The sequence below is a fragment of the Mauremys mutica genome, chromosome 15 (genome assembly GCF_020497125.1).
Source record: "Mauremys mutica isolate MM-2020 ecotype Southern chromosome 15, ASM2049712v1, whole genome shotgun sequence".
Taxonomy (NCBI): domain Eukaryota; kingdom Metazoa; phylum Chordata; order Testudines; family Geoemydidae; genus Mauremys; species Mauremys mutica.
Genome location: NC_059086.1, coordinates 2637938 through 2655808, shown reverse-complemented (window position 1 = coordinate 2655808; position 17871 = coordinate 2637938). Strand labels below are relative to the sequence as shown.

The 17871-nt window shown below is 51.7% G+C and overlaps 1 protein-coding gene across 3 annotated transcripts in view; it reads right to left on the bottom strand.

Moving 5' to 3' along the window:
- The window catches only part of MEIS3 (Meis homeobox 3), a 33920-nt gene extending 17769 nt beyond the window's left edge, over positions 1 to 16151 (bottom strand). The window contains exons 1-5 of one of the 3 annotated variants that reach the window (XM_044989042.1): positions 15409 to 16151; positions 12580 to 12782; positions 4355 to 4502; positions 3671 to 3721; positions 2642 to 2692 (exon numbers count right to left, since the gene is read on the bottom strand). In XM_044989042.1, coding sequence (XP_044844977.1) covers positions 2642 to 2692; positions 3671 to 3721; positions 4355 to 4502; positions 12580 to 12755 — 426 coding nt within the window. In that variant the 5' untranslated portion in view covers positions 12756 to 12782; positions 15409 to 16151. Of the gene's footprint in view, positions 1 to 2641; positions 2693 to 3670; positions 3722 to 4354; positions 4503 to 5124; positions 5154 to 12579; positions 12783 to 15408 lie in introns of those variants that run through there. The other 2 variants (XM_044989041.1, XM_044989043.1) reach the window with 2 other exon arrangements.
- Positions 16152 to 17871: the final 1720 nt, after the last annotated feature.

Below are 17871 nucleotides of genomic sequence, written 5' to 3'. Positions count from 1 at the left end.
GCTGCCCAAATGCAAAGTTTATCCCGATCTCCACGTGTGAGAGCGTCAAAAATTTCCCCCGGCTTCTCTGTAAATCAAACCCAGCCGTTCGTAGGGGCATCGTTTGCTTATCCCTTGGACGGGTCACTTTGAAAGGGTTCGGTCTAACTCCAAGCATCGTCTGTGTTTTCTTCAGACTCCAACTCCAATCCTCTGTCCTTGATTTTAAAGGAGCGACGTTGATTTACGCTAGGGGAAGTTCTGCCCGTGGGGTTTTTTTAATAAAAAGATAAACCTCCACATGTTTCTTTAACAGCACGGAGCTGCGGCAGAGGCCTGTACTACCCTGGTTTCGTTACTTTAACAACGACACGTGCTACCCAGGGCTTTGGCTACCGGAGACTGAAGTATTGTCAGAACTAGCTGCAGCTCCTGTGAATTAACAGAGTCTATTTTACAAAGCAGCCTCACCCAGGAAAGGCAGCTCAGTGGTTGGGGCCCTCGCCTGGGTCTCGGGAGACCTGGGTTTAGGCCTCGTCTCTCCTACAGCTTCCCTGTGTGATCTTGGGGAAAATCACTTCCAAGGGATTTAGGTGCCTAATTCCCATTAACATCTAGGTGCCTAAACCTAGATCCTTGGAGGATCTAACCTGTAAGTTTCTCTGTGCCTCAGTTCCACCTCCGCGATAACAGCACCACTCTATCTCACTGGGGAGGGTAAATACACTGAAGATTGGGACATGCCCAGAGGCTATGGTGATGGGCACCATAGAGAGGTTGATTGAGTTAAAAAAAATTGGAGCGATTCCATGGGGCTTGGACTTAGGCCCTTTACCATCACTTCTACTGGAACTCTGCCAGCGAAGGTACTAATTAGCACCCACTCTGGATCCGGTCCACTGTGGGGTATTGAAGCCAAAGGCCCACCGAGGCCCTTAAGCCCGTGCGTACTGCCAAGCAGGTGGTTAATTCTACCCTGATTCTGCAAAGCATAAATCCAAATTCAAGGGGATCTGGACTGGGTCTGTCCTGTTTAAGTCCCCAGTCCTACAAACACTCGTGCGTGGGAGTCACTTTATTCACCAGAGCAGCACGTCTATTGTAAATCAGTAATTAGAACTTGTAGTGCCGGAGCGTCGAGCAGCTACAGCTCTCCCAAGAATCAATTTGGGGGGGGGAGGGGCTTGCTGGCAATTCCAAATTTAAAAAAAATCATTTTGTGTTGACCTGAAAACAAAATTTCTTGGAACTTTTAGCGAATCTAAAAGCTTAAAAAACAAACAACCCCCAAAACAATTTGTTTTGATTTTAGACATTTTAAAATGAAATCAAAGGAAAGGAAAATTCCAACCGAAATGTTGTTCCAACCCAAACTCTCAAAACTCGCATCCGAAAATGTCAGATTGAAGCACTGATTTGTTTTTGGGGTTTTTTTTAAGAATGTTTCTTTTTTTCCAACCTCCACAATCCTCAGAAATCGCCCGGCCTTCGCGAACTGTTCCAAGTCTGTTTCTTTTGAAGAACAAACTTCCAGCTGTAAACGTTTGCTCGGTTCTAGCTAGGGGATCAGGGCGCGTTGGGCTGGGCTGCGGGCGCTGTACATTTTCATGACTATTAGGCGTGTTACGGGAGCCCTAGGGAGCACCGCTGCCCCGCCTCCCCCATGCATCAGAACCCCATTGCGCCAGGAGCTGTACAAACGCAGAACAAAACGACAGTCCCTGCTTAGAGCTGGGCAAAAAAAAATGACGGCAAATAGTCAATTTGGGTCGAATGCAGGGAATAGTTTTATCAGGGAAAAAATAAAATTTGGAAAAAGTCAAAACAGTTTGTTTAAGATTTGGCCAAAACATTGAATTTATACCCTTTGTTTTAATACACGTCCATTTATTTTCTCCTCTCTCTCATGCCTGGCCTCTACTCTGAACCTGCTCCTCTCCCCCCGTCTTGCCAGATGAAAAATTAAACCTTTGAGGGCCGTTGTACCAGTGAACCAGGAGAATAATCCCAAAGCCGAAATTCAGCCCCACGTGGGTTTAAAACTGTTTTATTTGGCCACTTAACAGCTGCACGGGGGGCTTAGTGACGGGCCATGCGGCTTTCACCACGGCGAGCGGCACGGCTTCGCTGGGAAACATCAATGAGAAGGGGTTTGGCTTTCACGGGACTTTCTCCTTGCTCAGATGATTTGGTTGGAGGTTCATTTCTGCTGTCGTCGCATGAAACCTCAGATCCATCATCAAAGCAGCTGCGAACGGGCAAAAAAAGTTGCACCGTATTTAACTAAATGTTACTTGTGATGTTTGCAATGGCTCCAATTGGAAAAAAAACAACCTACGGCCAGAGTATCGATTGGCTACAGCCCTGCCGGAGTCACTGGGGCCAGCTCCCCCGCTGGTGTAAAATTGTGTGGCTCTGTTGAAGTCTATCGGCCCAATTCCCCCCTGGTGTAAACTGGCAGAACTCCCTTAAAATCAAGGGGACCAATCTCTAGCTGGAGCAAACCAATGGAGCTGGGCCAGTTTGGATCAGCTGAGGGTGTGGCCTATAAGGGTTCCTTTCAGAGGGTTTCCTTTTGCTTTTTAATAAAAAGCTGTTAAAAGTAATGACCCCCCCCACCCCCAACCCTGCGCTGGGAAGGGAGGAAAAGGTGTCGATTTACCTTTTCTAATTCCAAGAGATGGAAGCGCAGCACCTGGATTGACTGGATCATCTGGAACGAGAACACAAGGGGAAATCCGTTTGAGGAGGCCTTAGCTGCATCTCCAATAAGAGGCCGGAGCGGCATAACGGGGCCAGCGCGTAAACCAGACTCATGGAGCTGGCTGGATTATACTCAGACAGTCACTCGGATGGAGCCTTTGCTTTTCTATCCCCGGCCTTCCACGTGAAACTGAACGAGCCTGGTTCTCCGCGGCTCGGGGCACAGGCATTTAGACCAGCGCACACCCGTGCGATGTGAGTGAGACTCACTGGGCTCCCGTGTAAACGTCCAAACCAACAGAGCACGAGGCCTAATAAATCCGTTACCCGGGAGAGTCTGAAAAGCCTTTCTAAGGGCCGAGTCCATTGGTGTGACTCCCGTGGGCCAGATCCCGCGCCGCCGTTACGCCGCATCGCTTCGGAGCTGAGGTGGTGAATAAGGCCTGGCTTTTGAAAGGCCGCAGCGCCTCCGTCGCATTTCCAAGACGGATTTAGCAGCCTGCGTCCCCTTTGAAAATGGCCTGGCCGTTGCAACGCGGAGCGCGGCAACGCCATCGCCCCTTTAAAAATCTGGGCCTTCATTCTTAGATTTAGGAAATGAATGAATTTCCCCGCATGCAACATCTTTAGCCCCTGATCCTGCTAAGACTTCACGCATGTGCTTAACTTTGGGTGCACTGAATAAGTCCCAGTACAAGTCCTTATTGAGGGAAGCACTTAAACTCAGCTTTGAGTACGTGCTTCCATCTCTCGTGTCCATGCTCAAAGGCCCAGGCCAGACAGGAATGCAAGCTTGCATGGAGGCTGAGCGGAATCAGCTCACTCCTGGGGCATAGCTTTGCAGAACTGGAGCCACATTTCAATGAAGACGAGTAGCACGAAAGAAAAATAACCCAAAGCCAATCAGACCCGCAGAAAAGCCATTTGAAAAGATGATTTGCATTGTACACGGAATTACAGATTTATTTATTTTTTTTAAGTTTCTTACCAAATTATCCAGCTCAGGATTGGAAGAAAATAAAGGTTTTTCTGTCCTAATCTAGAAAGAGAAAGACACGGGCAATCCAGCACAAATAAAACACAGAGAGGCAAAAGGTTAGCACGATTAAAAAAAAATCTGCTTTTCTCATTTCCCCAGAACATAAAAAGAGAGAGAGAGAGAGAGAGAGAAATCTCTCTTTCCCCAGAGCTTCCGTGCCATCCCCACATGCGTATATTTCACTCTAGGCTCTGCCCTGTCTATGTATTTTAAAATATTCCCACCCCTGCTGCGGCCCAGCCCCTCCTATGCAAGATCAGATTTCACCCCGTCTCCTTTTTAAAAGTCCTTCTAAGCAAGCGTTGTGCTCTCGCTCGCTCTATAATTTTTAAGCACAACGCAGCCTCATGTACGCTCTCGGCCTGGCCAAGGCATGTCCATAAAGGCAGGATTAACACAAGGGTTTTTGTTTTGTTTTGTTGGCAATGCTAAGATAGCAGCTGGGCCTGATTTGCCGAGTCTGATTCAGTGCTGGGTCTTCCAAGTAGTTCCCCGAATCGAGCCAGCGATCAGTCGATTTTACCCGGGGATAACGCTAGAGCGAGTCGGGCCCCAGCGCTGGCCCGGCTTCCCCTGCGTCCCTCTGGCCGTAGCTGTCTCCTGCTTTGCCCCCCGCCGGCTCCAGCCACTGACCTGTTTAGCGAAGACGGCTATGTCCTCGTTGAAGGAATCGGAGGAGCAGACGTCCCCACCGGGGTAAGAGCCCGAGGTATCCCTGGGGGAGCAGGTCGCCAGCTCACACTTCTCAAAGACCAAGGCCAGCAAGGGGAACAAGGGATGCCTGCCACACAGAGGCCAGGTTAGAGCCGCACACTAGGGGTGACCAGATGTCCCGATTTTATAGGGACGGTCCCGATTTGTGGGTCTTTTTCTTATATAAGCTCCTATTACCCCCCCACCCCCATCCCGATTTTTCACACTTGCTGTCTCGTCACCCTACTGCACACACAGGGTGCAAGGCACGTGCATTATGCAATCCAGGCACCCAGCCGATCAGCGCCGGAACAAGGCTAGAGAAGGCCCTGGGGCAAGAATACATTAGCCCGTGTAGCCCCACCAGCCGCATCCGCCCCCCTTATGGAGGGAGAGGACCCAAAACTGCCCCTCCTCCCGAAATCTGCTGCTCTATAGGTAGAGCGGCCTCTGCTGCCTGGGGCCCCATAATGGACCCACTGACACAACTGTCCCGCTTGCACCATTACAGCTCGGCCACTGCAACGGATTGCGCACCCGTGCACAAATGCCACGCGATCCGTGCAGACGCACGCACGACGCGGCGCACGCCCCGCATCTATGCCATGCCAGCGTATACCCAGCCCATGTGTAACACACAGCCCCAGATAGTGTGCAATACACATACACCACCCGCACCCCTCTGCACAAATATAAACACACACACGCACACGTAGTCATTCATGCTCACGGATCCATTCTGTGTGGCACCAAAATATACACACAGCCGTGTTACAGAGCACCTACGCACGGTTGCATGCAGTGTAATCTGCAGCCGTGTCTGTCTCGGGATATTAGAGAGACAAGGTGGGGGAGGTAATATCTCTTATCAGACCAATTTCTGGTGGAGAGAGAGAGGAGCCGAGCTTTCCAGCTTACACAGAGCTCGTCCTCGGCTCTGGGAAAGGTACTCCGAGATCCGCCCACCCCCGTGCTCTACCTTGAGCGCTAACTACTTCCACCAACCAAGCTGGTCCACCCGGCTGTGACGCTGGGCGGCCCCTTCCCAGCCCCGAAGGGAGCTCGTGTCTCTCATCCACAGAAGTTGGTTCAATAAAAGAGATTTGCCCCCTGGCCTTGTCTCTCTAACCCACCCAGTGTGTAATAGCCGCCGTGGCCACGGCCGAGCATCACGCGCAAGCGCCCGGCGTGCACGAGGCAGGGCACACGCTGGGTAATAAAAGACTCTGTCACACAGAAGCATGCACAACGTGCAACACACGTGCTATACACCGACAATGGAGCACGGAGACGGAGTAGAAGCTAGGCAAGCCAACCGCTGGTCACATGCCCGCGGGGTGCAATAGATTATCTCCGCAACGGATTGCGCAGAGGTGAGCAAACAAAGGCTGTACCTACTAACAGTGTATGTGACTGTTACACACGTGCACCCACTCAGAGGACAGTTATGCACCAGAGGGTCTCAAACTGGGGCTCGGGACCCCTTAGGGGGCGGCGAGGTCATTACATGGGGGGGGTCGCAAGTTGTCAACCTCCAGCCCAAACCCCGCTTGCCTCCAGTGTTTATAATGGTGTTAAATATATTTAAAAGTGTGTTTAATTTATTGGGGGGGTCCGCACGCAGAGGCTTGCTGTGTGAAAGGGGTCACCAGTGAAAAAGTGTGAGACTAGGGTGACCAGACAGCAAGTGTGAAAAATCGGGATGGGGGAGGGGGGTAATAGGAGCCTATATAAAAGAAAGGCTCCAAAATCGGGATTGTCCCTATAAAATCGGGACATCTGGTCACCCTATTTGAGCCCCACTGTTATCCACAGACTGGAACGGCATTAGTGTATGTACACACACAGAGCAAATACGCAAACAGAGGACCACAACCCACGGGTGTAGACAGTCACAGGGCATATCATTAGGCTGGGCAAAATTAGATTTGTATTTTTTAATCATTTCGAGGTTTATTTTTAAGCATTTTCCCCCAGTTTTATGTATTTTAAATTGCCACCGTTGTGGGAACTGGGGGAGAGGGGTGTCCAGCAGTCGACACTGAGATTCAAAAAGCTTTATAATTGTGAAAACGCAAACCGTCCATCCCATGTCAAAATAGCCAAAGTAAAGACACTCGAGGCAGTTCGCAAGCTGCTTTGCTTAGCTGCAAATTTCAGTTTTGAATCGATGGAAATATTTCGGTGGTGCGCACGGTCCGATCGACATTTTCTGATGAAATAGCTAATCCTTCCAAGCCTACATATAACACTATATAGTGCATCTATAGTACGTGACTATTGTCTATAGTACATGTAGGGCCTCCTGTAGGAATTGTATGTACATAATACACAGAGTAACGTTACTGGTGGGTACAGAGTGTGCATAATACACCAGACACCATTATTACTGTGTGTGTATAGGCACCTCTATTACACACACACACACAAGGGAGAGCATTATTAGCGTGTATACACACAGTGTATATAAGATACACACACATTAGCGGAGCTGGCGGAAGAACAGATTTTTTTCTCAGTTCCTAGGCAGCTTTTAAGAGTGTATTCGGGAGGGAATCATTTAGAGCCAAAGGTTTGGTTGAAATCAGATTGAAACGTTGTTCTGACCATTTTAAAACAGTTTGGGGACTTTAACAAGAAAATTGAAGGAAATTTTGAAACAAAAAGTCGTTGGGAACCACAAAATACAAAACATTTTGGTCTGGAAAATGTCCGGCGCCCAAGGGGGAACGTTATGAGGGCGTATACACCCGGCTAGGGGATGACCTTGTGCATGTGCACATGCACAGTGTGTAGAATACATACGGGATGGCATTTAAAGTGTGTACAGACTCACAGCATCTTAACCTGCCTGCATCATACGGACACGCACAGCCCTTAGCCGTGCGATATGCCTGGTGCTACTGGGCAAAGGCAACTGGGTTTCTTTCCCTGATGTGCCATCACCCATGAGTGGAGCTGGACGGCGGTACCGCTCTGGACCAGAACCAGCACCACTCCAGATGGGGAGAGGGCTGCTATAGAGGAGACACTGGATTGAGCTGGCAACATTCACGGCTGCCTGGCCTTGCGTGGGACCATTCTCTAGGGGAGCAAGGTCCAGCCGCAGGGGGAGAAGGGGGCTCAGAGGAGGCGGAGGGAAGGGGCGAGGCGAGCGCTCTCCATTACTCCGTGCTCCTACAGCACCAGTTTCTATTGGTCCCTGGGCAACCACCATAATACGCCTGATACATTAATAATCAACATGCGTGTAAGAAGCAGGGAGCAGGCGACTGGGAGTATGAACCGGAGGGTTAGGGGAAGGGGGGAAGCACAGAAAGAAGGAAAGAAAATTAGAGGAGGAAGGGAAGGAGAAAAAGAGAAGACAGAGAAATGCGGGGCGGCGGGGGGAGGGGAATATACCAAGTACATAAAAGGTCCATACTATACACACACTCCCGCTCTGTAACATGGACGCACTCTGCACAGAACAGGCAGGTTCGTAATTCACAGGGGTGCATATCAACATGGCTAGTCTATCTCTACACCCCCGGGTGCAGAGTGCGGCCGCATCGTACAGGACAGAGAGACTGAGAACATGCTCACGGTGTATATTTCTACGTAGAGAATAGTGTATACGGCGTGTGCCAATATCGTATGTCAATAGCTTCTGTGCCTGGGAATGTTTCTGCAGTGTGTTTGCAGTATCTAATGTGTACAGCAATCTTACATACAGCTGTGTGAATAAGGGTTTGTGCGTACAGATGCGCTGTCGTCTATAAAACTGATGCGCAAGCCTCACATAAGAGACATAAAAACAGTGGGTGTGAGGATATCAGCATTGTACACTACAGTGTGTTTAAATGCACAAACGCATATATTGACGTGCAATGGCATATGCTCACAGAGCTGACATACAAACAGACTGATGGTGAGTTTATCTTTTATAATATGTTTGTGTGTGTTGGCATTAAACCCTGCTGTGCGTTTCTACACACATACACACCCGCACAGCAGCATATAACATCGCCCCACAAAACACATGCTAAAAGATCTACGCACACTCAGGTCTATACAATGCAGGCACAGCATATAACACCTATTCCCACCGTGGGTCGTATTAATATGCATGGAAGATACCAATTCAGATTTGACTGTACCGCTCCTCCGTTGAATATGGTTCCAGAAACACTACACAAACTGCAGCCCTACAGTACGCGCTGCATGTGTGCGGAGATGTACTCTCACTGGCAACGGCCCAGATTTATGCAGCCACGGCCAGATCCTCAGGTGGCGTAAACTGACCAGTGGCCATTAACTTCCCTGCAGCTACCCACTCTGAGGACCTGAGGACCGTGCCATGAAGTTTAGTTTATGTTTAGATTTAAAACCGCCACACAACACAACCACCATCCATACGTTGAAATGTGCAGTAAAGACATGCATCCAAAGACACATGTACACACATGTACACACGCACACACAAACACACAAACACGTCCGTATATACAGGCACAATGTACTACTGATGTGCGTACACACACGCAGAGTGCATAGCTCGTTTACACACTAGAGACAATGGCTACATATGCAGGCAGTTACACGAGTGCACCGGGAGTGTAAAGAGGGTGTAAAAACGGTACCATTGGGCAAGTCTTTGCACTCACTTTACACTCATACAAGCAAACACACAAGGCAGCGGGAAACAGGGATTTTGGGCCTAGAGAATTTCTGCCCATCCAATCCAGTCTATACATACAGATCCATTGTGCAACACTAATATTCGTGTGTGTGTGTGTGTGTGTGACATCTTGCTCACTGTGTGTATAAATATACACACACAGAGCATGACATACATACACCCACTGTGTAAATATATATATAGACATAGATACAAAACTATTCTATACGTACATATATACAGTGTGCCACATTGTTACACGTCACAATGTTAGTGCACGCACACACACACACACACACACAGAATGACCGACAAATGAACCGCTATCCATGTATGCACATACACACATACTATACCCAGCGTGTATCTAAAGATACATATTGGCACCGTGTCTATCACAGCAGATTAAGGGCAGATTTTTAAAGGTATTTAGGTGCCTAAATACCTTTAAAAGCACGTATTTACACCGCACGTATAGCTAGAGATACACCCATACACACACACACACACACACAGTGTATGTCAACATTACACACTTTGTAGCTGTATATATAGATCAGTGGTTCTCAAACTTTTTTTGTCCTGATGACCCTTTCACACAGCAGGCCTCTGAGTGCGACCCCCTTATCAATTAAAAACACTTGTTTATATATTTAACACCATTATAAATGCTGGAGGCAAAGCAGGGTTTGGGGTGGAGCTTGCGACCCCCCGTGTAATAACCTTGTGGCCCCTTGAGAGGTTCTGACCCCCAGTTTGAGACCCCCTGAGATAGAATATACCCAAAACGTTGTCTACCCAGACACCCCGTGCCGGCAGCTTCATGCTTTCCACTCGTGGAGCCCCCTGTTGGGCCCAGGATACTCGCAAGACAAGGGTGGGGCGGGAATCGCTTTTGTCGGCCCAACTTCTATTCAAGCTTTCCGGCTTACCCAGCCCTGTGCAATCTCACGGCTAAGGCCCCGAGCGTGTAATATATCGATTATATCGCACTGTGGGTACAAACTGTTCCACAGACCCACAGGAGGCCCCCCTGATCACGCTTTGCAGGCACGTGCATATGCCACATATACACACTGCTCAGGGACAGTCTAGGGCAGTGGCTTGCAACCTTTCCAAACAACCGTCCCCGTTTCAGGGGGTGGATTTGCCTCACGTCCCCCCCTCCATGTTTCACCTCACTTAAAAACGACTTGCTTACACAATCAGACAGAAGACTACACAAGCGTCACTGCCACACGATTACTGACAAAGGCCCGACTGTCTCATTGTTACCACACAATTGTTACCACACATCGGTCAGAAAATCGGCCTTGTACCGACATTTCAGTGTCCAGTACACAGAGCTGTACAGGCCAGGCACTGTATGAAATGTTAGTGCCTTTTACGTAGCCTGTTATAAAACGAGGCAAATCCCTCGATGAGCTGATGTCCCCCCAGGAAGAGCTCTGCGTAGCCCCAGAGGTTCACGTACCCCTGGTTGAGAACCACTGGGCCAGGGTTACTTGGTCCAGTCTCAGCGCGGGGCCCAACATTTCTGCGATCGTTTATATCTCCCCACTCACACACATATATATTATACACACCCACACACATCCAGATATATCCACATAGGCCAGGGCTGTCTCTCGCGCTCTCCCGCTCCATCTAGACACACACTGTGCATTCCCAGCCCGCTGCACAAGTTCACACAGCATATGCTATGTAAATATTTGCAGCCAACATAAGCCATGTTATCTCCTAAGTGTGTCTCTCCCTCCTGGAACTTGAGAGCTGGCGTGTCAGCCCAGCAGCCGAGACGAGAGTCTCCACAGAGCCCACGAGTAAAAACAACAAATAGCTGCAAATTGAAAGCAGCCTCTACTCTGGCAAAGGGGGCGCACGCATGGGCGGGAGGGAGGGGGACACTTTGTGCCCCTTGGGGGAGGAAAATAGTTTTGCTTCCCTGCTCCTAGAAATGTTTACATGGAGCCAGAAGAGCCGGGATTCGAAGAAAGAGGCTGGCAAACTTTAACGGGCCTGGTAGCACCCGGTCCCTATTCCTCCAGTAGTGACTGCAAAATCTTTGGGGGTAGAGGGGAAAGGGGTCCCGGCTGGGCCTGGGTCTTTGTAGTTTTCGGCTCCTTCTGTCCTCCACATTGGCTGCAACCTTATTCAGAAGGGAGCGATTTCGCTCTTTCCCTCCTCGGCTCCTGCTTCTATTTCTGTTCGTTTTCTATCGTTCCCTCTTTCTCCTTCCTGTCTTTCTTCCTCCTCCTGCTTCCCTCTTTCTACTTCCTCTGCCTGTCCCCTCGTTCTCCCCTGGTTTCTCTCCTCCTTGCCGTCTTCTGCTCCACCTTTCCCTTGGCTCCCTACAAACGCTGGGGCCATGCTGACGCCTCAGCATTTTTCACGTCTTTCCTCCCTTCCAAGGGACAGTTATTCCCCGTGGGCGGATTTCGGTTTCAGGTCCTCTCCTTCCCTTCCGGGGGGCCTTCCCTGGCTTCCATTTCTGGCCTCACCTGTAGAAAATCTCTGGACTTTCTCTTTCCAAAGAACTCAAGTGGCGCATCTTCCCATGCAGCCTTTTCACCTGCCCAGAAAGGCACCCCCCTTTTCCAGCCCCGACCCCCCACTTCTGGGTCCTGAGTGCTTCGGGCTAAGGGAAATGGCTTTGATGGCGAAGCGGGCACCCCACGCGGCAGAGCCATGAGAGACCAGGGCAGCCAAGTGCACACACCAAGCCGAGAAAATCTTCCTCTCCCTGGGCCTTCAAAATCAGCCCCTGCTCCAGGGTCCCCCAGCCACTTTTCTCTCCTCCGCTTGGCTCCAAAGTTTGCTCCTTTTTTACGGGATTCATCCCCAAGCCCCGCTCCCTCACTCTCTCGCTGGGGAGCCTGATTTGAAAATGACAACCCGGCCTTTCCCCCTCAAAGTGCCCTGTGTTTTGTCCGGGGTGGGTAAATCTCTCTCCCTCCTGCAAACTACTAGGATGGCAGGCAGAGAGAGAGATTCCCCCTTGAAATACATGGTTAGAAACAAACCACTCCCCCAGAAACTGGACTGAGAGAAAACAGACAGAAAATGGCTAGACAGACAGACAGACAGCCCCATCCTGCTGGAAATTAGACGGACCGACCGTCAGAAATCTCCACCGCAGATCCCCCACCCAGACACACACGCACTTGAAATAAAAGGGGAGAGATACAGATGGTCCCACCAGCCGTGAAACTGACCAGAGCCTCCTAGCAATCAAATGGATCCAGGGATCCCTCGGTAATTAGCTGGATTCAGCCCTAAATGAAGAGACAGACCCTCCAAAACTTAGCGGGCTCGCCAGGCAGACAGCGCCTAGGTCCAAATAAAACAACCCGGAGGCTCCACACCCCCACCCCCACCCGACACCCACAGACACACAACTTGCTTCTCCCGGCCAGCGATTCTCCGCGGCGCCTGGGCCAACCTAGGGAGAAACCCGCCGCCCCAAGTCTCTGGGGGTCCCCGGAGCCCAGCCCCGGTTCCTTACCCATAGATCTCATCCTTCTCCCTCTTCAAGGCGTCCGTGCTCCCCAGGCCCGGGAGCACCCCGGCCCGGTGGGGTGCCCCGGCCGATCCATAGGGCGAGCTCTGGCTCAGCGCGTGGTGCTGCAAACTCCGAGCCGTGTGAGGGTCCCCGAACCCAGGCAGAGCGACTCCATCCATGGCGGGGTAATGCACCAGGTCATCGTACTGCAAGGCAGGTGGAAAACAAGGGGAGGGCGGGTGTCAGGGAGGCAGCCCGCTCCCAAACACGCAGCAGCGGCCCCCGGGTCGGGACTGCACGGAGAGGAAGTGGGGGAGGATTTTTCTTTCTTTCCCTTTTTTTTTTTTTGCACCAAAAACATCCCTCAGATCCGGGGAGCTGGAGAAGTAATTTTTGCCCAGAGCTCCTCGTAGGCAACGGCCCTCCCCGTGACACGCTCGCCTTAAAGAAAAACAAGGCATTTGCCTGCTCGTTTGTTCTGTAAAGAAGCGATTGACAAGGGGTTGATCGGATCTATATTGAGAGGGCGAGAAGTGGGGAAATAGAAACCCTTAATCACAACATTGTGAATTGCATTGATTTGATTTCCAGCCAAGTTTTAGCTTTTTTTTTTTGTTTTAAAAATCGATGCCACTCCTTACCGACCCCTTTTGTCATTTAAACGTTCTCTCTCTTTTTTGCAATTAGTTCCTGCCCGGCAACATTTTGTTAATTTAACTCCAGCGACACCGCGGCTTTCAGGATCAGCCGCTGCAAAATGTGTGACTTTCACGCCAGCAGCCGGTGTGGTCAGTTTCACCCCAGCACCGCTGCTGCTTCGACCCTTGTTCCTTTCACCCTAGCTGGGAAGTTTTCCCCTCCAACATCAGGGTCTTTTCCCACCTTCTCGCCTTTACAAAAAGTTTCCAGCGTTGAGGCGATAAAATCTTTTTTTTATTTTCTTGCAAACTTCGCCTTCAAAACATTATTCGTCTCGCTTTTTTAAACTGGAGTTTGGGGGTATTTGAAAAAAAAAAGAAGCGACACAGATATTTTCAACATATTTTCGAGGAGGAAATTTGACATTTAAAATAGGAACGTGCTCCTGGTGCTGAGATTCTTGCTTTAAAATATTTCCTCTTTGGTTCATTGTAAATAAACTGTTAAATCCTCACTTCGCCCGTCCCTTAGATGTTGGTTTCTAACTAGAAATAGAAAGAAAATCCCAGTCTCTTTTTAAAAAAACTGAACTCTGTGAACTGAGGTCTAATTTATTAAACACGCTCTCCACTTTTTACCTTAACCAGAGCTTTTAAAGGGGGGGGGGGGGAAAGGACTGTGAAATGATTCCAACATGACAGCTATTCTTATTTAAATCTTGCCAACTTTCCTCCTCAAGCCTTTTCAACCAATTCAAGCGAGCCATTGTTATCCTCCCTTAGCCGGTTGGAGGTTGTTTGACTTTGGAATGAGTTGAGAAAATATAAATCTACATAATCAAAGGCTTCGATTTTATGAGCAAGAGGGAAATCTGTTTTAAACACGTTTTCACTTTTTTTTTTAAATCTAAATAGAATTTCTGTAAACTCGGGAGAGCCGATTGGAGTTTCATTTGCCTTCTTTTAAAAAGTTGTTTAGATCTGTTTTCGCTTCCAGGGCACACACTGGCGTTCTCACGTAATAATGCTGCTCATCAATTTAATGTGCCTCGTTTTATTTTAAATTGTCTTCCCAGGGTTTCGTGGCATTTTCAAAGCACGCTGGGTTTTCCCAGGCTGATTCCCCCAACCTTCTTTTTAATGGCAAACTTTTCTCTTTCGCGTGGAAACTTAACTTATGCAGGATGTAGAGAAAACGGGTGGATGGTGGTTTGCAATTTTTTTTTCAAGTCTGTATGAAGTTACTAATTTTTTTTAACGTTGGCATTAACTTTTCCTCCCTGATTTTAGCCGATAGTGTTCGTTTGTATTTTAACAGCTGTGCGGATATTTTAGGGTCGCGGGTAAGATAGGGAGGCTGGGCTGTTTGTGTCTAAAAGGACAGCGAGCTCCCAGCAAAATAGAAATGGGATTTCAAAATAGGAGGAAAATCTTTCAGGAAGCGCTTGCTAAATTTCTAACAACCGGGCAGATTAAAGCCACATTAACTGCTGGCTCTCAGCACCAGAGCTCCTTCCACGCACTCCAAGGAGAGGATTAGAGTCGAAAAGGAGTTGGTAAAACTTCAGAAACGACGCACAAAGTGGCCCCAATTAAAGGTAAACCCAATAAAGCCCCTAAATGAGCAATCTAGGCTCTCCCAGCCACGCCGAGAGGGGGGAAAGCGGGAACTACCACCAGGCAGGAGCCTGCTTAGTTTACACGGTGCAAAAATCACAACCAATCTAGGGATTCTGTAGACATCCCCCCGGCTAGGGCAGAGAGGCGGCGGCTACGCAAACAGTTGTGGAAGAAACCGGAGCAGCGCTAAGACACAACACAAAGAGGCTTCCAAGATTCTCTCTCTCTCTCTTTTTCTTTCTTTTTTTAAGAAAAAGTTGAGTGTAAACACACCCCCCCCCGCGCCCCCGGGAAACCAGCCCACATCTGGCACTTGCGGCGCACCCCCGGCCCCGGGAGAAGAGGCGGATTTCCACGCAGAGCAGAGAAGTGGGACACAGGGGAGCTGTGCAAACACTGGCTCCAGCTGCCCAAGAAACACACAAACTAGGCTCTCTTTTTTTGGAAGGGGGGGGCCATTCAGAGCAACCCCCCCCCCTTTCAGATCCCAGCTCCTTTTCCAAAAGTCCTTGGACAGCCAGGGGGGGACGGGCCACCCAGCCCCAGGGAAGGACTCAATGGCCCGCAGACCTACCTACCGTTTGTGCCATCGGATGCTTGGCGTGTGGGGGTCCGAGCCGGGGTCTTTCTTTCCTCTCGCTCTCCTTAGGAAACGGGCTGTGAATGGGGGGCGAGGATCCGAGATCTCTCCCCCCCACACACCCCAGCTCCGGGTCCAAACTGCTGCAAACAATTCAATTCTCGGGGTGGGGGGGGTCTCCTCCTCCCTGGCTTGGTTAACCCTGATTCAAGGCTGTCCAGAAAGCGAATGCCAGGAGGCAAAGCATTGGTGGAGGGGGGGGGGGGGTTCCTGGAGAAAGCTGGGGGGGGGGGGTTGCAGTCGATTTCTCTCTCTCTCTCTCTCTCTCCCCCCAGCAGTCCTGGCTGCCTCAGCTGTCCATCAAGTATTCCGAGCTGTCAAACGCAGAATGACTGATGATCCCTTAAAAAAAAAACCCACCCTGGTGCTGGGCTGAGGAAGGGGGGGATGGAGCAAACACCCCCCCGCAGCACTCTGCTGCTCGCCTTCCCCCTCCGAAAGCGGGGCGAGCCCCCACCCCGCCCTCCCCACCCCCCTGCCCAGAGATTTCTTGCCTGCCAATGGCGGGGGGGGCTGGAAGAGGGGTGGGGGGGACAGATCCCTACAGCCCCCACCCCCTTGAAGAGATCAGGGCCCCCCCACCCCCGGAAAGCTCCAGCGCAGAGGAGGGGGGGGCCGGGGAGGGGAGCCGGGCTGGGCTCGCTGGCAGGTTCCCGGCTCGCTCGGCGGCGGCGGGGGCCGGAGCTCGCCGCGGAGGAGGAAGAAAGATGCTCTGTCTGCCCAGCCCCGGGAGCTGTGAGCACATCCGGAAGTGGAAGGGGCTTTTTCCTTAACCCCTGCCTGGCTCTCCGGCTCGCAGGCGGATCCCCCCCCCCCGCCGCCCAGCTCCTTGTCCTCCCCCCCCCTCCTCCTCCTCCTCCTCCTCCTCCCCACACGCGGATCCCTCGCTCCCCGCCTCGGTCCAGCCCACCCCGGCTCCCACGGGTGTCTGTCCGTCTGCCCCCCGATATCCCCCCCCGGTATCCCCCCCATCTCCGGCTCCCACGGGTGTCTGTCCCCTTCCCCCACATATCCCCCCTCCCCCCTCCGGCTCCCACGGGTGTCTGTCCGTCTGCCCCCTCCCCCCCGGTATCCCCCCCCGGCTCCCACGGGTGTCTGTCCGTCTGCCCCCTCCCCCCCGGTATCCCCCTCCCACCTCCGGCTCCCACGGGTGTCTGTCTGTCTGTCCCCATATCCCCACCCCCCACCTCCAGCTCCCATGAGTGTCCGTCTGTCTGTCCCCATATTCCTTTCCCACCTCCAGTGCCTGCCTATCCCCTCCATTCCCCCCCTGGCTCCCACATGGGTGTCTGTCTGTCTGTCCCCTCCCCACATCCCCCCACCCCCAGCTCTGGCTCCCACTGGTGTCTGTCTCCCTGTCCCCCCAGCCCACCTGAGCTGCTGTCACCCCCCCACCCACATTTCAATCCATCGCACCCCCACTTTATATGAGCCTCTCCCCCCCCCCCCAGTCTGTGTGTCTGACACCTTGGTACTGAGCCCCAGCTCAGGGGCTGTCCTGGGCGAATGCCCCAGGCACCCGGGGGGAGGGAGGGCAGAGTTTACAGGCGGTTGAAACACGTCACCTGTATTTCTTCTTTACGGAGACACCCGCTTTGCCTTCGCCAGCCAGAGGTCGCCCAGAGCAGAGCCATTTGCATTTACTACCAGGAACTGGGGAAAGTGGCCCAGAGGTTGCTGCATTTTTATTATCATTAATAATTCCATGGAGTTGGTGAGCGTCTGTGTTCTGCTGCCTTCTCAGGGGCCGGGCTGCTGTTTCCCCGAACCTCGGGGGCAGCCTTGCGCCCGTCGTGAAGGGGCAAATTCCCCTGGGGCGGATCCCTGTGCTGTGGAGCGGAGGGAGGGGACCACGCTGTCCAGCTCTGCCAGGACCTCGCCGCGTTCGTCCGCAGCTCTCAAAGCACTTTACCAGCAAGCCTTATCGCTGGGGAAACCGAGGCCCAGAGCAGGGGAGACACCTGGCTCCAGGGCATCAATCAGGCCCAGAGCGGAGTTGGGTATCGAATACGGCTCTGGGGTCCCCTCCCGCCTGGGGGATAGTCACTCGGAGAAACCACCTCAGCACCGCTGGCCTACTCTGCGGCTGCATTCGGGGGTGAGGAAGGACGGCCTTCACTGCCGGAGTCACACCGCCGCGGGCCGACCGCGCTTGAGCTAAACCGATTCCTCACTCAGGGTTTGTCTCCACGGAGAGACCGAGCGGGGTTAGCGCTTCGGAAACCACGACTCTGCTCTCGCCGTGCCAGGGCCACGCGGGGAGTTTATTCTCGACCGGCGCTCGACCTCGACCAGGGGAGTTTATTCTCGACCGGGAAGCCAGGCCCATGCGGGGGTCCCGGTGGACAAGCAGCTGAATGCGAGCTCCCGGTGTGACACGGTGCCCAAGGGCGAACG